At 38.6% G+C, this 22,253-nt stretch overlaps 1 protein-coding gene across 1 annotated transcript in view; it reads right to left on the bottom strand.

The window, feature by feature from the left end:
- Positions 1 to 16,665: 16,665 nt before the first annotated feature.
- LOC132816760 (elongation of very long chain fatty acids protein 6-like) overlaps positions 16,666 to 22,253 on the bottom strand; it is a 110,990-nt gene continuing 105,402 nt past the window's right edge. The window contains exon 4 of the mRNA XM_060826684.1: positions 16,666 to 18,773. Within this exon, the coding sequence (XP_060682667.1) occupies positions 18,346 to 18,773 (428 nt within the window). The 3' untranslated portion in view covers positions 16,666 to 18,345. The remainder of the gene's footprint in view (positions 18,774 to 22,253) is intronic.

The following is a 22,253-nucleotide window of genomic DNA, read 5'->3' as shown; positions in this document are numbered from 1 at the left end:
ATATTTTAAGGTGGTAATCTGGACCATAACTACTACTAATTTTAAAGTAAATGTGAAGAAGTACCATGTTCCGGATGCAATACAAATAGTCAAACTATTTGATATTAGGCAAAACACAACTGTTTTAAACACTATAGTTAAAATTCAAACAAAAATAAGAGGAATTTAGAATAACTTACCTATTGGAAAAACATCCCATAAACGCGCCCCTTAGAATAAAGGCAAATTCAGACACAGATTCAAATATGCAGTTCTCTGATCCAGGAGAGAAAAAAACATCGAGAAAATTCAGAGAGCATAACAGCCAGGAAATATTCACCAAAGCTTCCAAACTGTTTGAGACCCAAAGGCCTCTGCTTAAAACTAAACATAAAAATTAAAACAGAACTATATAGCCTGCTCTGTGACTGCTGGCCACACCTAAGCTGCTTCCATTGTTCCAACTTTCAAGAAGTCCTAAAGCCTCACAAATTGTTTACTTTTCTTTACAAAAAGCTCAGCACAATTGCTTTATGACGTTTTTTTAAAAAGGACAAAATAACCTCCTAAAGTGACAGCTTCAGGAAATGTACATTGACTTCCACATCCCTCTGTGCTGTGGCTTTCTGTAGTTTTTTTCCATTTAAATAAATTCAGCTCCTCTATTCTTCCTGTCAAAGTGCAAAACCTCACATTCTTCCACATTATATTCTATCTATCAACTTGTTCTTGCTCATTTAATCAGTCCACATCCTTCTGTAGACTCTTTACATTATCCTTATCACTGGCTTTCCCACCTTTTTTTTGATCATCTGCAAACTTGGCTATAATACAATTACTTTCCTCTTCCAAGTCAGTATTTAATATTGTAAATAATGACAGCCCCAGCACTGATTCCCATGGCATTTCATTAGTTACAGGTTCCATCCTGAAAATGAACCCCTTATCTCAACTCTGTATTTTATGAGTTAGTCAATTTTCTCTCTACCATCAGCACCATTGGCTCTCATCATATTAATTAGGCTTACGTGCAGTACCTTATCACGTGCCCTCTGAAAATTGAAGTATATTACATCCACAGCCATCCCTTTTTCTATCCTATTTGTTACCTCCTCAAAAATTCTAATAAATTTGTCAGGCATAATTTTCCCTTCATGAAGGCATGCTAGCTTTGCTTGTGTTTCTCATACACTCCTATTGTGTTTCTAAAAAAACTTATTTAAAATCGACATTGGGAAAATGTTAATCAGATTTCTTCCCACAATCCAAAGTTGTGCACATTCGGTGAATTAACCATGCTAAATTGCCCATAATGTTCAGGGATGTGGAGGTTGGGTTAAATGTAGAGGAATGAGTTTGAGTGGGACACTCTTCGGAGGGTCGGTGTGGACTTGTAGGGCTGACGGACCTGTTTCCACGCTGGAGGGATCCTATGAATAACAGACATTAAGCTAACTAGCTTACACTTATCTTTTTACTGTCTCCTTCCCTTTTTAAATATGGGTATTAAATTAGCAGTTTTCAAATTCTCTAAGTCTTTTCCAAAATCTAAGGATTCTTGGAAGAATACTATCAGTGCATCCACCAGCTCTGGAGCTGCTTCCTTTAATATCATAGGATACATCCCATTATGTCTAGAAGAGTGGTCAGTCTTTCGCCCCATTAGTTTCCCTACACTATTTCTCTAGTTAATAGTTATTGAATTTATGTTCTGCACCCACCCCACCCCCACTTTTGCTCTTTGATTATTTCATAATTTTGGAATACTCTACTGTGAAGACTGATGCAAATTATTATTCAATTCCTCTGACATTCCCTAGCTCCCCCTTGTTATTTCCCCAGCCTCGTTCTCTAAAGGGCTCAAGTTAATTTTGGCCTCTCTCTTCGTTTTTATATATTTAACAAAGCTCTTGCTTTTCATCTTGATATTACTTGCAGGTTTACCCTCAGAGTTTATCTTCGCCCTCTTAATTGTGTCACTTTCACTTAATTTTTAAAACTTTCCTAAACTTCGGCTTTACCACTAATCTTTGTGGCATTGTATGTTTTTCTTTCAATTTGACATTTTATATGACTTTCCTGGTTATTCACAGTTGGTATATCTCCTTCCTAGAATTCTTCTTTCTCATTAAGCTATATTTTTATTGTTAGCCATGAATCATTTTTTATAAATGTTAGCAACTGTATTTGCTGCTAAATTCTTTCCCAGCCCACTCCAAGTAGCCCTGCTCTCAATCCTCATTAAACTGAACACAGTTGCTTCAGAGCCTTGGACTTTGCTAATTTCTTGCGTTGTTTATCAAACCAGTCTCATTACATATCACCAGATCCAAAATACACTGATCCCTGGTTGGATCCACAATATATTGTTCTGGGAAATTGTCCCAGCTACACTGAATTCTTCCTCATAGTATTTTCTGCTAATCCGACTATCTTAATCTACATGAAGATTAAAGTTACCCGTTCTATCTTGTTTACAAGCCCTGATTATCTTTTGATTCATTCTCTATTGATAATGTTGGGGATGGGAGGTGGGCTATAGTCAACTAATATCTTTGTCCCTTGTTATTTCTTACCTCCACGCATATGGATACTATATCATCTAATCCAGAAAATCACAATTCTTGCTGTCGCATTTAGTCCATCCATATTAAAAATGCTGCGCGACCATCAATTTCTGCATATCCTACTGAATAGCAGGCTAAGGAGTCCTCCCCTCCTGCTCTTTGACAGACATGTCAATAGACAGACATGTAGAAGCTAGCTTGTAATTAAGGAGAGTATCAAGTAGTTACTCATTCAACTTTTCAGCACAGTCTAGCCCAGTATTGCTAGAACATTTGGAATTTGCTGCGTGCGCATATGCACATCTACCCACACGCAGCTATGTGGACTGTGTGTAAGAGACAGAACCTTGGACAGGCACAGGAAGAGCCACAAAAGACAGAATCAAAATAACAGGGATTCACTGGACATCAGAGTCAATACTCTGGCAACATGTTCTCGAGAAAGAGCATGTTTAAGATCTCCATAAACAGCAAGACATCAAGGTGTGTAGCAATCCTAGTCCTAGTAATCTGGTTACAGCTAATGGCACCAATATTCAAAATAGAGTTGTTGTAATGGTGGTAAATAGAATGGGAGTCCTCTGACTAGCAGGCTGGCAAGTTGATTGAATATCATATTTTTGCGTTTAAACAATATCGACTAATTCCTGGCTTTATTGCCAGTGTATTGTTAGGCATAAAAACAAATTATTACATTAAAATGGAGCAAAATACTAATTCAAACTGGTTTCAAAAGATTTAGAAGTTGCGTTTACAGCAGTAAAATCTGAAAAAATTCCAACTATTGTTCAAATAACTACACACTATCACCATTGGTTCTAGATGTTGAATCTTAGACTGAAGCTATTTTTTTATTCTGTACAGTTTTAACAGTAGTCAGGAGTTCTGCATGAAAACACAAGTCAGGCATTCCTTGAATTTGAATTTTTTTCAGATTAGGAATCAGAACTGTGACATGACATTCTATGACAACTTTCATGATCATGTAGGAACTGGTGGGGAAGGAAGAATATGAATAGGAAAGGTTTAGACAGATATGGGCCAAGTGCTGGCAAATGGGACTAGAATAGATTAGGATATCTGGACGGCATGGACGGGTTGGACTAAAGGGTCTGTTTCTATGCTCAACATCGCTATGACTCCATGACTTTAACATCAGACAAGCAATCACATACAAGTTGGTTTTTAATCCCTTCACAGGAAACACACGAGCTTTTTGTGCAGATTTGCTTTCACCTCACATTATGCCCACAGTCTGGGGATGTAACTCACAAGGATAGTTCACAGTTTAGCATCGTCTCTCTTCCTCTGAAGTCACTGTCTGAGATTCCTTGATATCCTTTCAGGTTTGACATCTCAAAACCTCTCTTGAAGGTGGGTGTAATCCACACAACCACTGAATTACATCATCAGCCAGCTCTGTCTCACATGTACTTTTTCAAAGCAATAACAAGCTGCCTTGCTTTCAAAATGTCAATATGTCTCTAAGTAATTTGGGGCCATGATCCCTAGTAATGAAAAGTAAAACTTCATCATAATCTGTTACACTCTTATTTCAGGGGGAAAAAATACATAGGGCAATTGCAAGGCAGGTTTTCTGTTTACATTTATGACTTAAATATTGGCCAGAGTGGAATAAACAGAATAAAACCTGCCGGTCCTGTGGCTTCTAACGATGATTGTACATTTTGAAGAATGCAGAATGAAATATGATTATTTCTTATTCTAATATATTTGCAAACAACTGTGAAGTTTGGGTTTAGCAGGAATGTTTATATATTTTCGAAATGAGAGGTAATACTATTAATATTGAATTATTAATTCAAAATAAATAATTTTAAAACCATATCACCTGTCTATTTTCAGTTTACTATGTGAATAGTATTCATTGGTTTTTCCATTTTGTCTCAATGCTGGTGATGCATATTTCCCATAGGATTTTTCAATTTACGTGTACAGCCTGTGATTCTGTAGTTCAGTGTTCTGGCCAACAGATGACAGTTTACAGCAGATTAATGAATCATCATCTGAAAATTGTAAAGTATTGTGATTTTCAGAGACCTACAAACTAAACTGCAAGTGACTGATAGGAAAAGCCACAGGCAAAGTCATATGCAAAAGAAGACTAGAACAGTCAGCCACAGGACTCATCTGTCAATTATTTTTGAACAATTTTTGTATAAATGCAAATTAAAACTGCTTTAAAACCCTAAGCGCACTATACAGACATATTATATGAATATTAAATCAGAAACTGAGTTTGTAATAACCCATGTCAACAAACAACCCACTTCAACAGTCAAAATGTAAGAAGTTTGGTCAATTTTCACTTTTGTTCCTATTGTGTGCAATAAACATATTATAATTCTGACTTGCCTTTGGCAATAGTTATGTAATTTCAATAAATTAGGACAGAAAATGTATCGTGATTGTGAACAAGAATCAAAATAACATCTGCATGAACCAATGTTCTGAAAGACTGCTATTCTAAATATATAATTTGGAGAAGATTATGGGCGGCACGGTGGTTAGCACTGCTGCCTCACAGCGCCTGAGACCCGGGTTCAATTCCCGACTCAGGCGACTGACTGTGTGGAGTTTGCACATTCTCCCCGTGTCTGCGTGGGTTTCCTCCGGGTGCTCCGGTTTCCTCCCACAGTCCAAAGATGTGCGGGTCAGGTGAATTGGCCATGCTAAATTGCCCGTAGTGTTAGGTAAGGGGTAAATGTAGGGGTATGGGTGGGTTGCGTTTCGGCGGGTCGCTGTGGACTTGTTGGGCCGAAGGGCCTGTTTCCACACTGTAAGTCTAATCTAAAAAAAAGTCTCATTCATCATTTACCATAGACTCAGGTGTACAGCACAGAAACAAACCCTTTGGTCCAACTCGTCTTTGCCGACCAGATAGCCCTAATTAATCTTGCCCTATTTGCCAACATTTGGCCCATATTGCTCCAATTCATGCACCTATTCAGATGCCTTTTAAATATTATTACTGTACCAACTTCCATCACTTCCTCTGGCAACTCATTCCATACATGCACCACCCTCTGCAAGAAAAGGTTACCCCTTGGGTCCTATTTAAATCTTTCTCCTCTTATATTAAACCCAAGCCCTCTAGTTTTGGATTCTTGGACCCTGTAAAGACCTTGGCTATTCATCCTATCCATGCCCCTCATGGTTTTATAAATCTCAGCCTCTAATGATCTAGGGAAAATAACCCCAATCTATTTAGCTCCTTCCTATGGCACTCATATTCTGGAATTGAAAACAGTTTGGAAATCGTTTACCTATCATGTATGACTGAGCTTATCTAAAATGCTTTACATGCTTGCTACCATTTGTTTGGTCACCTTTTTTTAAGGAAGTTTTATTTTCAGAGTTCCTCAAATGACTGTGTGCGTCAGTACTCCTTTTAAAGAATCATGATTAAAAGTTCTGTTCGATCAGTTCATGAACGTGGCTGATGGTTTTCAGTGAAGAGCTGATTTCATTGGCACATAAGTAAAATTATGAGTTTATTGCCATTTCGGAAGTGGATATTCAAAAGCAGCCGTATTCATGTTAACAGAATAGATCCCACATTTTTTTAATGTGAGGTTGTAAGTTATAGCCATTCTTGCCACTATTTCTGATGAGTTTGTCGGAGTGACAGGTGAAAACAGAGTTATGATTATACATAATACATTGCACGATCACAATGGATGGGGATGCATTTTATATTGACTCAAAGCTTTGGGACATGAATTCCCCAATTTGAAAAATTCTGCTCAAGTTATATATCCCCATTCTCTTCCTATTTAAGAATTATTGGCTGGCAGACTCCACAATGATCCAATCACTAGCATTCTTAATGGTCTCCATCTCCAAAACATCCAGTATATCAAATATTTGATTTTGAACATCTGTGTCAGGTATGCAAGCAACACACATAAGACATTATTCCATACTTCTAAGAATTGAGAATCACCACACCTTTATTCTCTGGGAGCCACTTAAGGTCCAGTGAAGTAGGAGTGACATTAATGAAACTGTTAAGATTTTGGGAAAACCTACTAGCTTCCATACTAAGTTGACTTGAGTCATAAAATATTATATTTATTATACTCAATTTTATAACTTACCAGTTTAAAATCTAGATTATTAATTCAGCATCACCGAATTATCATGTTCGCCCAATCAAGTTTAATGACAAACTAACCATTTGCCTTTAAATATAATAAAGCCTGACCACAAAAAGTCAAGCAGTGATATATTAAATGACAGTGACTGAAACTCTGGTCAAAGGGACAGGTATTTAAAACAACCAAGTGATATGAATTGCAGCTAAATGATCTGGTTATATATTGCAGATTTGGTGGCACGAGGATGTCATTTGGCAAAGTCAGAAGGCCAGAAGTGAATTTGGTGTAAACAGAGAACAATTGAAAGAGCTGATGCAACACTGCTCTCACTGCATTAGTTCTGCCATAAGTTGTCGTGCATCTTAATTCAGAGTTGATATTCCCTCCAGCGCTCAGTCTAATTATGGAAATTTCTTGCAGTCAGCAAAGAGAGCTCTGGGCATTCTCTCACTGCAGATCAGACAAAAACATGACAGCCTGTTTATTGGGCTCTGGAGTCTAATTATTAAAGAAGGCAATAGGTGTATATTTCTCCAGTATTTGGAACCCACATTTGAGCAATTTTGTTCATGTGATGTAACAAACATTCTTTTTAAATAAGTTTCCTATTTCATCGCATATAACAGAGGAACATCTCCTGCAGAGTTTGAGAAAATCTTTCAGACCAGTCAGCAGAGGATTTATTGGTGCTGCAGTTCAATTGAATAACATCAAGTAGTAAAATTGCTGTGATCTTGTAATAACGAAGACACATAGAAACACAATTCCCTTGTATTGGTAGTAAACTGCAAGAAAGACATGCAGACATTTTGTGAAAAGTACAAAATATCGATTGGAGCAGAGGGAAGATTTGCAATGTATAGTAGTGAAATCTTGCCATCCTTTAAGGTTTTCTTACACTGGGATGAAAAATGGATTCCATACTCCGTATTTTCACCTTGTTGACCATTCACATGACTTTACTGAGAACATTGTCTATTGGACGATGGAAGATGGGCTAGGCACTTGGCAGATTCTGGATTAGTGCTGCTCCACTCCACCCTCCTCCCTGACCTATCATTTTCATCCCTCCTCCACTCACCTATTATACTCTATGCTACTTTCTCCCCACCCACACCCTCCTCTCGCTAATCTCTCCACCCTTCAGGCTCTCTGCCTTCATTCCTGATGAAGGGCTTTTGCCCAAAACGTTGATTTTACTGCTCCTCGGATGCTACCTGAACTGCTGTGCTCTTCCAGCACCACTAATCCAGAATCTGGTTTCCAGCATCTGCAGTTATTGTTTTTACCTAGGCACTTGGCAGGCCTAACTGGAGGATGCACTCACAGGTGCACGATGGAAGATGAGGGTTGCTGGAGTAGTCTGGAAAACAGGACTCTAGATGTGAGGAAATCTACATAATATTTGTGACCACAACTGCCAAGTATCATTGGAGATGGCAACATCCATTACAGGATCTGGAGATTTGGCCCTGGAGATTGCCCTCAGGAGGTCACCTTTCCTCTTGGTCTGATTCATGTCCCTCTGAATTTATGCTGAACAATAGCCATGCCCAGTATTTGCCAAATTGAATACAAATGGAAACTTCCCAGAATTACTGTCTTAACATTAACTGTACTTAACTGTCTTTACATTAAATGATATTAAGTATTCTCTAGTGCACCTTATTACAATTCTCTTGTGCGAGGTGTGTTCGTGATTTTAAAAGAAGCTTGGCTGTAATAGTTTTTGGCCACAAACATCTGAGCACCATTTGCTTCAGATTCTTCTTTTGATTTCATTTTTATATCTTCTACATTTTTTCATGCAAACTTGCATTAAACTCAAACATTTCAACATAAAACATGTCAAATAATTTTAATGTGAAGAAATTGGTCGTAATTTACTGGCTGTGCAGATGTTATCTGTGACTTTTTTGTTAAAAAACCATACCTCCAAAATCATCATTAGTATGAATGGCTCCACAGAAACAGCAAAATTAGTGTCCTCTCAGTCTGAATATTTAAAACAAATGAATATATATGGATGGAAATACAGTACATCTTCATTATCAAAGGACATATCTTTATTCATCATCCTAATAAACATTCATTAGGTTACTTTTCACAGATCACTTATATTTGACTTTTTGCCAATGATGTGTTAAAGTAAATTAAAAATGACAGATATATCAATGAGATCCAAAGGGGGCTAATTCATGAAAATAAATTGCCAGATGCATCTGAAAAGTTAGATTTTTTTTGGAATCTACTACAAAATGACAATGTTCTGACAATCATGTTTACTCACATAATTTACTTTTTATACCTAATTTGTGTCTATTATATTCTTACTCCCATCTGTTCATTAGTGCAATCTGAATTTATTAAAACTCAAGTGATCATTCACTTGATTAGTGTGTAAGTTCAGCTATTCAACAGGCTCAATTAGTTCACCTAACACACAACCACAGATTACTATGGATCCAAGCAAACCAGTGGAAATATTAAGCCACGGCATAAGGCTTTCAAGTACTACAGCCAAAATGTCAACAGCAACGTAATTTAATATTTAGTCCATTATAAATGCTAATATAATTCCCTCCCCCAAAAAAGGCACAAGGATTGTGATTAACTTGAATGTATTAAATAAAAAGCAGTGTTAAATCAACTTTATGCTGTGTACCATTTTGAATTGTTTCAGCCAACATGAAGCAACCACTATTAATTGTTTGTTTGAGAAGGGTGCCATGTTGAGTGGTTAGTTCCATTCAAAGCTAGCCTACAATCCTTAAAAGGGAAATACTTCGACAATCATTTTAGTGCACTTGTAGATGACACAAAAATTAGTTGTGTAGTGGACAGTGAAAAAGGTTACCTTAAAGTGCAAAAGAATCTTGATCAGATGGGCCAGGGGCTGAGGAGGAGTGCAGATGGAGTTGAGTTGAGATAAATGTGAGGTGCTGCAGTTGGTACGGCAAACTAGGGCAAACTTTATACGTTTAACGTGAGGGTCCTGGGGAGTGTTGCCGAACAGAGACCTCAGGGTGCAGGTGCATAGTTCTTGAAAGTGGAATTGCAGGAGGACAGAGTGGTGAAGGCAGCATTTGGTAAGCTTGCCTTCATTGGTCAGCTTACTGAGTATAAGAGTTGGCATATCATGTTGCAATGTACAGAGGTGAAAATGTGTTGCTGGTTAAAGTGCAGCAGGTCAGGCAGCATCCAAAGAACAGGAAATTCGACGTTTCGGACATAAGCCCGTCATGAAGAGCTTATGCCCGAAACGTCGAATTTCCTGTTCCTTGGATGCTGCCTGACCTGCTGCGCTTTAACCAGCAACACATTTTCAGTTCTGATCTCCAGCATCTGCAGACCTCACTTTTTACTTGCAATGTACATAACTTAGGTGAAGCCACATTTAGAATACTGCATTCAATCCTGGTAACCCTGCTTTCGGGAATATGTTGTTAAACTTGAAAGACTTCAGAGAAGATTTACACTGCTGAATTGGAACTTGCCTTGAAGTATTACATGCTTCCGTCCTGCTATCTTATATTTTATTTCCAAAAGGTGAAGGAAAAGTCACCATACTCTTCCCAGATCATAGGGCTGCTGTCTCATGAGGCAGAGATGTCTGATGGTGGTTTAACTAAAGGGTCACCATACCTCAGACAAGGGAAGAGGTTCAGAAGGAGTATCCTTCATGGTACCCTTAAGCAGGTAATGGAATCGAACTCAACCTGCATTGCTAACAAGCCAAATGTGATCAACCAACTATTATTTTCTTTGTATTGGTCAAACAAAAAAATCTGAATCAACCAACTGACAATGGAAAATAGGAGCTGAACAGGTTTCAAATGTATCATTCTAAAACCTGTGCAGGTATGATGGGCTGAAGGGCCACCTTCTGTACAATAACACTTCCATGAATCTGTGAAATTGTAACATTTAAATAATAGGGTGGCATATACTGGAGCTTAAAATTGCTAGACGTTTATTATGAAATGTATTTACTAAGAACCAATACAGCTTAATCAATTGTTCTACAGGATTCTAATTCATCTGGCTGGAATAAATATTTCACAATTGAAGTAGAATTTTGCATCTAGTATTTCATCACAAAGATAAAATTGAAACCACATTGTCACCTTTACTGTTTGTTGAATCTTTGGCTTTTCAGGTTATTTTTAGAGAACCTTCTGAGATAATATAGTGATGTTTTTGAAAGGTTGCATTTCTGCAACATGATGCAAGCATCTGGTCTCACAGGAAAGCAATTGTTTTTAATCCCTTATGCACGTGACTGATTATAAAAAGATCCTTTCAACATCCCTGTTATAATACTTTGCAAGTTAAATATATGGATTTCATCTTTAACAAATATTTCCAATGATTTGCAATGTTGGAAATACACTTGTTCTGCACAGCTAAATCGATCTCAAAAATCTCTCAGAATCAAAATGCAAATTCAAAAGAAGACCAGAAGATAAATCTTGAAATGGTCAAAGAGGAGCAATGGATGCAGTTCATTTTAATTGTAATTTTTAACAGCCCTGATAATTTTAAGAGTCAGTATTTTGTACAACATACATGCCTTTACATACATCTACTTTAATTCTCACCTTAAAACGTGGAAAATACGGACCTTTGAGATATACAATAATAGATGCACTTTGCAAACTAGCACTCATCTGATACTACACCACTGGTGTATCATCTCAGTGCAAGGCAGATATAAAACAAGTTTTAGCGGGACTTAACACTTAATGGTAAGGTCCTAGGGAGTGTTGTTGAACAAAGAGACCTGAGAGTGTAGGTTCATAGCTCCTTCAAAGTGGAGTCGCAGGTAGATAGGATAGTGAAGGCGACTTTTGGTATGCTTACTTCTCTTGGTCAAAGCATTGAGTTATAGTAGTTGGGAGGTCGTGTTGCAGCTGTACAGGACATTGGTTGGGACACTTGTGAAATGTTGTGTATGATTCCAGGCTTCCTCCTATCAGAAGGATGTTGTGAAACTTGACCAGGTACAGATCAAATATCCCAACCCAACCTGGTCCCACCCGCCAGCACCTGGCCCATATCCCACCAAACCTTTCCCATTTATATACCCGTCCAAATGCCTTTTAAAAGTTGCAATTGTACCAGCCTCTACTGTTTCCTCTGGCACCCATTCCACACATGCATCCCCCTCTGCGCGAAAACGTTGCTCCTTAGGTCTCTTTTGTATCTTTCCCATCTCACCCTAAACCTATGCCCTCTAGTTCTGGACTCCCCCACCCCAGGGAAGAGACCTTGTCTATTTACCCTATCCATGCCACTCATGATTTTATAAACCTCTATAAAGTCACTCCTCAGCTTACAACGCTGCAGGAAAACAGCCCTAGCCTATTCAACCTCTCCCTATAGCTCAAATTCCAACCCTGGCAAAATCCTTGTAAATTCCTTCCGAACCCTTTCAAGTTTCACAACATCTTTCCAATAGGAAGGAGACCAGAATTATATGCAATATTTCAAAAGTGGCCTAACCAATGTCCTGTACAGTCGCAACATGACCTCCCAATTTTTGTAAAAGCAAATTAGAGGAAACCTTCAAGGCCATCAATAATACCCTTACTGGCATAAAGTTAAAAATCACACAACATTAGATTATAGTCCAATAGATTTAACTGGAAGCACACTAGCTTCCAATTAAACCTGTTGGACTATAACCTGGTGTTGTGTGATTTTTAACTTTGTATACCCCAGTCCAACACCGGCATCTCCAAATCATGACTTACTGGCATAAAATTCACTAACATGGAGGAAAACAACAAACTGCCATTCCTAGATGTTGCAGTAAAGTGAACAGCCAATGGGAAACTTCAAACCAGCGTCTACAGGAAAACACCACATACGGTCCAAATATTGAATTACAGAAGCAATCATCCTAACAAAGCTGCATTAGAACATTATTTCAATGAGTCAACACACACTGCAGCACAGAGAAACTATGCAGAGCAGAGGAAAATCACCTATTCAGTATATTCAAAAAGAATGAACCCAATGAACACAGTTTGCCGATTTCTGAGGAACAAACCCAAACGAGCAGACAAAACACATCCAGAAACCCTAGCCACTCTGAAATGTGCTGCTGGAAAAGTGTAGGTCAGGCAGCATCCAGGGAGCAGGAGAATCGAAGTTTCGGGCATGAGCCCTTCTTCAGGAATGAGGAAAGCGTGCCAAGCAGGCTAAGATTTTAACCTACTTGCAGTCCTCACTTTCTCCTAGAAGATTTTTACCCTAGCTACTCTCCCCTACATCAAATACATCTTGGAAATGACTGCCAGACCAAGCAGACCCTTGACATCATGGTAACCCACTAACCAAACAACACATTAGAACAGCAGCTAATGAATTTGAAAGACCCCATACATACAAGCAAAACTGATGTCATCTACAAAATATCTTGCTACAACTGTAACAAACACTACATTGGACAAACAAGCAGAAAACTAACCAGCAGGATACATGAACATCAACTAGTCACTCGTCTCACTAGTGTCCACAAACAGATGAGGAAGGACATCACTTCGACTGGGACAACATATCCATCCTAGGACAAGCCAAACAGAGACACACACAAGAATTCCTAGAAGCATGACATTCCAACCGAAACTCTAGCAACACACACATTGACTTGGATCCCCTTTATCACTCCCTGAGGAAAAGAACAGGAAATGACATCACCAACCCAAGGAAACCCAAACATATAAATAGAAAGCAGGCTACACCATCAACGCTTCATTAGGAGGCTTACTGAAGATGTTACCTACTATGGTGACGAAACGTCCGAAAGCAAACCTTGCAGCTCAGCAAGCAAACCTACATCCAGTATTAAGAAAGGACTCTGAAGAGTCATCTAAACTTGAAAAATTAGGTTGCTGTCCCTCCATGGATGCTGCCTGACTCACTGTGATTTCCAGCATTTTTTGTTTTCAAGCATTCTCTCCATCTGCAAGTTCAACATGGCAATTAGGGCAATCAGGGAATCAGCAATAAAAACTTATCTTGCTTCCAATACTCCCATCCTATAAATGAAATAAGCTAAGTTGCATTTCCTGCCAATCACACTATATCAAAAACAGAGGTCTCAGTAAGGGTAACTGTTCAAAAGAACTACAAGAAAACTTGGACTTAAAAATCACACAGCACCAGGTTATAGTCCAACAGGTTTAATTGTAAGCACCAGCTTTCGGAGCACCGCTCCTTCATCAAGTGGTTGTGGAGGACACAACTGTAAGACAGAATTTATAGCAAAATTATGCAATGAGATGCAACTGAAATTATACATTGAAAATATCTTGATTGTTTGTTGAGTCTTTCACTTCTTTCATGTGTAAATCACAAAACTTTTTTTTTTAAAAGTTACATTCTCAGGTTAACTGTAACAATTGGTGTCAGCCAGACAATATGTTGAAGATGTTAGCCCCGTGTTCCCTGTCTGTGCCATAATGTTTAGGCTGATTCTAATCTGAGTTAACAGAGTCTTACATGGATTCATGCAGTTTTTGAGCAAAGTACAATGTAACTCTGCAAGTACAAATTCACCCCACAAATGTATATGTCTATGAATGCCTGTGGGTTTTAGTATGCACGCGCATGTGTGTGTATGTATATGTATGTGTTTGGGGTGGGGGTTTGAGTGAGAGAGAGATGGTGTGTATATATGTGTGTGTGTGTATGTGAATGTACAGTGTCTAAGTCAGAGAGAGGGTGTATGTGAGAGTGTGGCAGTGTGTGTGTGCGTGCGTGCGTGGGGTGAGGGGTTGAGAGTGTATCTGTGAGCGAGAGCGAGAGCGCGCTAGGTCCCAGCTGAGGCCCTCCCTATGGGTGTGGACCTTAGCTATCATCCACTGCTCGGCCACTTTTCGCTGCTGCCTGCCCTGTAGTCTGCCTTGGAGAATGGCCCATGCCATCAGGCACCTGGAAGTACTCAGGGGTGCCCTCATAAGAACGGGATACGATGCTCAACTCATCGACCACCAGTTCTGATATGCCACAGCAAGGAACTGTAATGACCTCCTCAGGAGACAGACACATGCTGCAACTGACAGGGTACCCTTCGTTGTCCAGTACTTCCCAGAAGGCGAAAAACTACACCATGTTCTTCATGACCTGCAACACATTATCAATGAGGATGAGCACCTCGCCAAGACCTTCCCCACACCCCCACTAATTGCCTTTAAACAACTGACAAAACTCAAACAGATCATTGTTTGTAGCAAGTTGCCCGGCTTTCAGGACAACTCTGTACAACTCTGTTATGGTAGGCGCTGCAAGACATGTCGGAGTGTGGACACCTCCCACAATGTACGTGGCAGGTACTTGTGTGACTCAGCCAATGTTGTCTATCTTATACGTTGCAGGCAAGGATGCCCTGAGGCATGGTGCATTGGGGAAAGCGAGCTAAGGCTATAGCAACGGATGAATGGGCACTGCACATTAACTGAAAGACAGGAGTGTTCCCTCCCATTTGGGGAACACATCAGCAGTCCAGGACATTCGACCTCGGACCTTTGAGTGACCATCCTCAAAGGCGGACTTCGGGACAGGCAGCAGTGAAAAGTGACCGAGCAGAGGATGATAGCTAAGTTACATACCCATAAGGATGGCCTCAACCAGGACCTTGGGTTCATGTCACACTACAGGTGACCACCACCACACTACACATACACGCGCACACACAGGCACAAGCACTCCAGCACACACACTCCCACGCATCCCCTCACAGACTTAGACCACCTTACACTGACAACCCCCCACCCCAGACAGACAGACACACATACACACATTTGTAGGCTGAATTTGTACTTGCAGAGTTACATTGTACTTTGCACAAAAAACTGCATGCATCCATGTAAGACTCTGTTAACTCACTATTTAGATTAGAGTCAGTCTAAACATTAATGGCACAGACAGAGAACACAGTGGGGCTAACACCTTCAACATATTATCTGGCTGACACCAATTGTTACAGTTAACCTGAGAATGTAACTCTAAAAAAAGTTTTTTAGTTTACATATGGAAAGTAGTGAAACTATCATAGTATTCTAACAGATTAAAGACTCAACAAACAATCAAGGTATTTTTAAATGTATAATTTCAGTTACATCACATTGTAAACTTTTGCTATAAATTGTCTTACAATTGTGTGCTCCACAACTACCTGATGGAGTGGCGCTCCAAAAGCTAATGCTTCCAATTAAACCTGTTGGACTATAACTTGGTGTTGTGCGATTTTAAACTTCGTACACCCCAGTCCAACAACGGCATCTCCACATCATGAGAAGTATTGGAATAAGACAACGGAAACTGATAGTTTCCTTATTTGCGTGAAAATCTGATGGTAATTTGAACTGTTTGCAGAAAATTGAAATAAACTCTAACTTGAGATTGATGTGTCAGTTTTATGACACCTCAATCACTACTCTTGTGTGGAAGATGAAGAGATTTGGGCATTTCTCACCCAAAGTTCTTCAATCTTTTAAACTAGTAAGTGATTTGTGTCCAGATTAAATTGTTCCTGAATAATTTAAGAAGTTTAAAGCTCACATGTGCACATCCAGGGTATATTACCATATAATGATGATCACAGAGGAATACTTTTCAATTTTACATTCTCCAATCACAGGTAATTATGTAAGCTGTGCAATCCAAAGGGGCCACAACTAATTCAGCGAAGTCCAGGGTTTGAACCAGCATTAATTTGAGGAAGTGTGACTCAATTACATAGTGGAAAAAATCTGAACCAGCCAAACAAATTTCTTAGTAAGACATGCAAGCATAGAGATGTTTTAAGTTAAGAACCTTAATTATTTTTGCAATCATTTGCTGAAATTTTAGACTTTTTAATTAATTATTTTAAAATCCCAAAATTTTAACAAAACAACAGGTGCAATTATTTAGCTCAAACTACTTTTAATAATCTTGGTAGGATATATAATTAATCTTGAATTAAAAGAAGTAAAGCTGCCAGAAACATTTTAGAAATATTTATTAGGTGTTACAGCATTGTCAGTTGATAATTCACAGCAGGGTACATTACTTTGGCTCTGAATCAATTGTTTTACCAAAAAACACAGCTCAAATTTGGAAAGCTTGTATGCCTGATAAATGCCGTTGTGAAGATTTTTACTTTAAAATTATGAAAATCATCATGTCTTATTTTGTATATTAAAGGTTAAATAATCTCTCTCAAAGCTTCACTGCCCCAGAATTTATTTACATTGAATCATTTAACCATAAGACCACAGTATCAAAAAATACAAGTAAAAATATCTGTAAAAGTATCCCCAGCTTGCTTATATAAAGATCTTCATAAAACCCAAATTCTATCATGTGTACATAGATGGTCCCATTAGCCTTTTTTGATCAATGAAATTTTTAAATGCTTAAATTTCTAAAACAAACTGTTTTAGATTGTTGTAGTAGTATGCAAATACCCACAGCTCTCAAATTTTATAAACTTAAAAGAGTAAAGATGAAATAGCAAAGAAAGAGCAGAAACAAGATTACTTAAAATTAGAATTTCTGAAATAATGGCAAAAAAATGCAAACAACTAAGTAAACAATTTAGTTTGAGTGAAACTGAATGCACTCTGGGAAGGTCCAGGAGTAGTTTGGGAAAAAACCAATGTACTTGAGCAATTTTAAGTGCCTCAGAATAGAAAATAAATAGAGAAACTGAAAACCAAGAAAAAAAAGCCTTGGTTCTTACATAGGTTTACTCTCAATTGACAAATGAGTGAGGCAGATTTATTAATTTACCATATGTAATTAACAAATGTACACTGAAACCGTTCCATCTGATGTTAGTATTTTCATTAATACATTTGCATGAAACTCTTTGTCTTCCATTTTACATTTAAGATTAAAATAAGTTAACACCCATAGACGCAAGAATTTCAATGAACATACTAACAAGGTTGCTAATATCAAATAGTTTCATTTCAATATTCAGGAAAGAAATAAGGGAAAAATAAAATTGTAACTGATTTTTTTTCCTGCAAATGTACTTCTAAAATGTGATAATGTTTTGACTTTAGTTAAATATGCTATTTCTATTAGGAATAATAACATTATAATTCAAATAGTAGCTTTTAAAAGACCATTCAAAGCACAAATGCAAATGCTCTCCAATGTTAGATGTTCAAAAGAAAAGGGGTATTTCTAAAGGCAGAATACTTTATGTTTTATGATCAGAGACACCATGGGTCAGGAAGATGCTCGTAATCTTATCAGTGCAGAATCTTTCATATTTGAATAACGTAAAAAAAATATTTTTTTAAAACCATTAATTTTTTTTGAAGCTTTTGGTTCTTCTAGCTGCCCTCGAGATTCAATACTAATTGGCATAAACCATTAAGCTCATTTTTGTACCTCAGTTGATCCATGTTTTTTTAAAAAAGTCAGATCACTAACCCCTGTACTGACATTTAACAACTGATACAGTCCATATATGCATCACATCACCTTTTAGCACACCTAAAGGAGTGTCTGTCTTACTATTTGAAAGTTCTAAGGGTGATCTCACTGAGGTGTCATGAGCTCAAATGGATTAAACCAACCTAATGAACACAGGCTGCCATTTTGAAGTACTCAATACATGTCACTGTGCCTGTGACTGATGCCCCTGAGCTGTGGCCTCAAACCATTCAGTTCTAATTGGCCTTCAGTGCTTTCCTGGTACTGTTGCTCAAATAGGCCCCATGGAAAAACTGGCAGAAGAGGACAAAGTAGCTGAGGTACATGAGGGAGGACCAGATAATGTTGTGCATGTGTGATGGGCACTGACCCTGCTGCATCCATTCATACACCAAATAGTTAACAACGCAGCCCAGTACCATCTGGGTGATCTGTGTCATGGTGATGAACATAGCAAACTTTCGTGAGACTCTGAAGCCAGCTGCCCGCAAAGCATAATAGGAGTACATGACAGCATGCACACCATAGTTCATTGTCATAAACCACCCTCCTCCAGCCACCATGTCTTTGTACGAGTACCAAGAGTAAAGCAGTACGGTAATATGGTGGTACCAGTGTAGGAAAATGAGCTTCTGCTTCCGCAATATAATGAAGAACGTGTCCCCTAAAAAGACAGAGAAACACTTTCGTAAATAAAGCTAATTTCATTGTGTAAACCTCATTTTTATTGTATAAGAAGTTATGCTGTGCTAATTAAAGTACATTAATAATGCTTGCACCAGGAACACGTTATTTATCTTTTAGCTTATTTAAATGGGTTAGAATTCACTATCAACTACCAAGATTTACTGTTTCAAGCAGCTTAGGAATTGATTACTTAATATTTGTTCAGTACAATACCCAATCCTTCAAAGTCCTATTTTCGCAGTAATACAATAATTGAAGATAGTCTTTTTAATTAAAAGTACTAACATGGCATTTTAAAAACATTTTTTAAAGTAACTGACTATTACAGCTATTGGATAGAACAGAACTCAACTATTGCTGTCTTGCACTCATCAGGACAATTCATAACACCACCAATTTAAGGTGAAAAATCACATTTTATACTGTATGACAGGAGAATGCTGACTGTTTGACAAGTGGACTCTAATTGGTAGAAGTGCTGCTATGGAAAATGCATCAGCCAATATTGATTAAGAATTAACTCCCAAGATTTGTTTAAATGTTAAACCAGGTAGGTTGATTCTGATTGGTCAATGCGTTGCCCTAAGAAATGAACCAGCGAATAGCTATCACCTGTTTTACTGTTTTGAAATTATACCTCATACCCAACATACTCCTTGATGCATTTAGCCTTTAGAAATGTATATTTTTCTTAAATATATTCAGTGACTTAGCCTCCACTATCTTATGTGCTAGAGAATTCAATAGTCTCACCATTGAATTTAAAAATTTTGCATCTCAGTACTAAATGATGTATCCTGTATACAAAGACCACGAATCCTTGTTCTAGACTCCCACCCAAAAGGAACATCCTCTCTGCACCAGTTTACCCAGCTCTTATTCTTGCTTCAATGTGAATTACTCTCATTCTTCTAAATTCCACTGAATACAGGCCTAGTCAATCCAACCTCTCTTCATACAGCAAACCCGCTGTCCCAGGAATCAGCTTGGTGAACTCCCTTTATGGCAAGCATATCTTTTCTTAGGCAAGATCAAAACTGCACATTATCTTCAGGTGTGGTTTTACTAAAACCCTGAACAGTATTTTTGCTCCTATCCTTGAAGCTCCTTTCAATAAAGGAAAAGATACCATTTTTCTGGCAGTGTGATATTGACACAAGGCAAGCTTCATCACATTAGAGTCAACACTGTCCTCGGCCAAGATATCAAGACAAGGCTAGAACTTTGCACCATCCTCAGCCAGAGGGCCCAAGTAAATGATTCATTTAGGGCAGCACGGTGGTACAGTGGTTAGCACTGCTGCCTCACAGCACCAGAGACCCGGGTTCAATTCCCGCCTCAGGCGACTGACTGTGTGGAGTTTGCACATTCTCCGTGTCTGCGAGGGTTTCCTCCGGGTGTTCCGGTTTCCTCCCAAAAATGTGCAGGTTAGGTGAATTGGCCATACTTAATTGCCCGTAATGTTAGATGAAGGGGTAAATGTAGGGGGATGGGTTGAGCTTCAGCGAGTCGGTGTGGACTTGTTGGGCCAAAGAGCCTGCTTCCACACTATAAGTAATTTAACCTCAGCCTCAACATGTAGTCCCCAGCACCACAGATATCAATAAATAAGCACACAGTATGCAGCAAAGGCTCTGGACACCTCCAAAAACCCAGGGATAATTCTGAGGAGGGGTGTTCCAGACCTAGCTGTGTTCCTAACCAGTCTGTCTGTAATGATGGCAACTGCATGACAAGATGAAAAATGGCCTCAGAACAAGAGTCATGAAACATTAAACCCATCAAACCAATGCCCAGTCAAACTGAAGAAGACATCAATGAAAGTGTTATCAACATAAACTATATCAAGCTCCTCAGTGAAAGTGAGGCAGCATGGAGGTTGAGGGTAAGCCCTTGTTGGTTGCAAGCATGCCCCAGTGGTGAGGAGGGGAAATGCATGGGGGCAAATAAGTAAGCATGTATGACAGCAAAGGGGGTGGGGATGTAACACATGCTAGTGTGGGGTGTAGACATAGACAACAGCAATGGTAGCTGGTATGCTGAGCTGAAAATAAAAGGTGGATTTACAAAAAATTCCAAAAGACAAAAATTTCAAAAAGTTTTCAGCAAAGCTTTAAAGTCTAACGCATGCATTACCTTCATTTGTCAGAATGAACCTCTGCAAAGCTATCGCAAATCCAAAAGGAAGGAAAGCTTAGGCTACTATAGTTTAGATTTCAGTGGCTGTATATGGATACAACTGGAAACACTTACATCCAAATCATGTATGGAGTTTACATGTTCTCCCTGTGTCTGTGTGGATTTCCTCTGGTTTCTTTCCACAATCCAAAGATGTGCAGGTTAGGTAAACTGACCACGCTAAATTGCCCTTAGTGTTGAGAGATGTGTAGGTTAGGTGCACTAGTCATGGGTACACGTAGAGTAATAGGGGAATGGGGCAGAGTGACATACTCTTCAGAGGGTCAGTGAGGACTTGCTGGGATGAAGGGCCTGTCTCCACATTGTAGGGATTCTATGGAATGTGTTCCTATTAGAACCTAGATTATTTTCTCAAGCAACTCTGTGATAGCAGCTAATGGGTCTGTAGTTACCTGGTGCATCTTAAAAATTTCTTTCACTGGTTGCGAATTACATTAGCATTCTACAGATGAGCTACTAAAAATAAGGACTAGGGCAACAGTAGCAGCTTTAACAAGAGCCAATTTTAAAATTCAGTCTGCTTGGCCAGCCAATAAGCTTTAGAGGTTTTTACCAGTTGGCCTAAGCACCTGGCATTGATTTACTTTCACTGTGGTTAAAATTCCAGCGATGTTTAAGATTTCCTAAAGAATTATCATTCATAAAGTTTAATGAAGATTTGGACAAATGTGGGAAACAAATCAATTGTTGAATCAAAAAGGTTTTGAGGCGATTTCTAACCAGTAGAAATTTTTGTTTTCGTTTCTGACTTCTAGCATCCACAATTCTTTGGTAACTTTGTTTAGAATGTCTGAACTTTTTTTTAAGTAATGGAAATAGTCATTTCAGTTACATGAAGAATCAGAGAACTGTCAAAAACTGCAAAGTACTGTGCCTTTGGAGGATGTTAAGGACTGGTTAGGGAGGCCTCACTGGGAATGGCAGAAATATTATAGTGAGCTGGAGTAAAATTTAGCACAAATTCATGACCACTTAAGGATCTCCCCCTTCCATCATTGGGATTTCAACCTCAGTGAAAGTAAGTCAATACCAGATGCTTAGGCTACCAGTAAAACCTCTCAAGCCTCGTGGCTGGCCAAGCAGACTGAATTTTAAAAATGGCTCTTCTTGTTAAGGTTTTTTTCAGTAGCTCATTCAAATCTGCAGAATGCTAATCTCATCTTTTAAAAGAAAATGATAAGATACACCCAGATAACTACCAACCCATTAGCTGCTTGAGATGTTTGAGGAAATCATCCAGGTTCCAATAACAATGAAT

This window comes from Hemiscyllium ocellatum, chromosome 1 (genome assembly GCF_020745735.1).
Source record: "Hemiscyllium ocellatum isolate sHemOce1 chromosome 1, sHemOce1.pat.X.cur, whole genome shotgun sequence".
In the NCBI taxonomy this organism is placed as follows: Eukaryota; Metazoa; Chordata; class Chondrichthyes; order Orectolobiformes; family Hemiscylliidae; genus Hemiscyllium; species Hemiscyllium ocellatum.
This window is presented reverse-complemented; position numbering and strand designations above follow the sequence as displayed.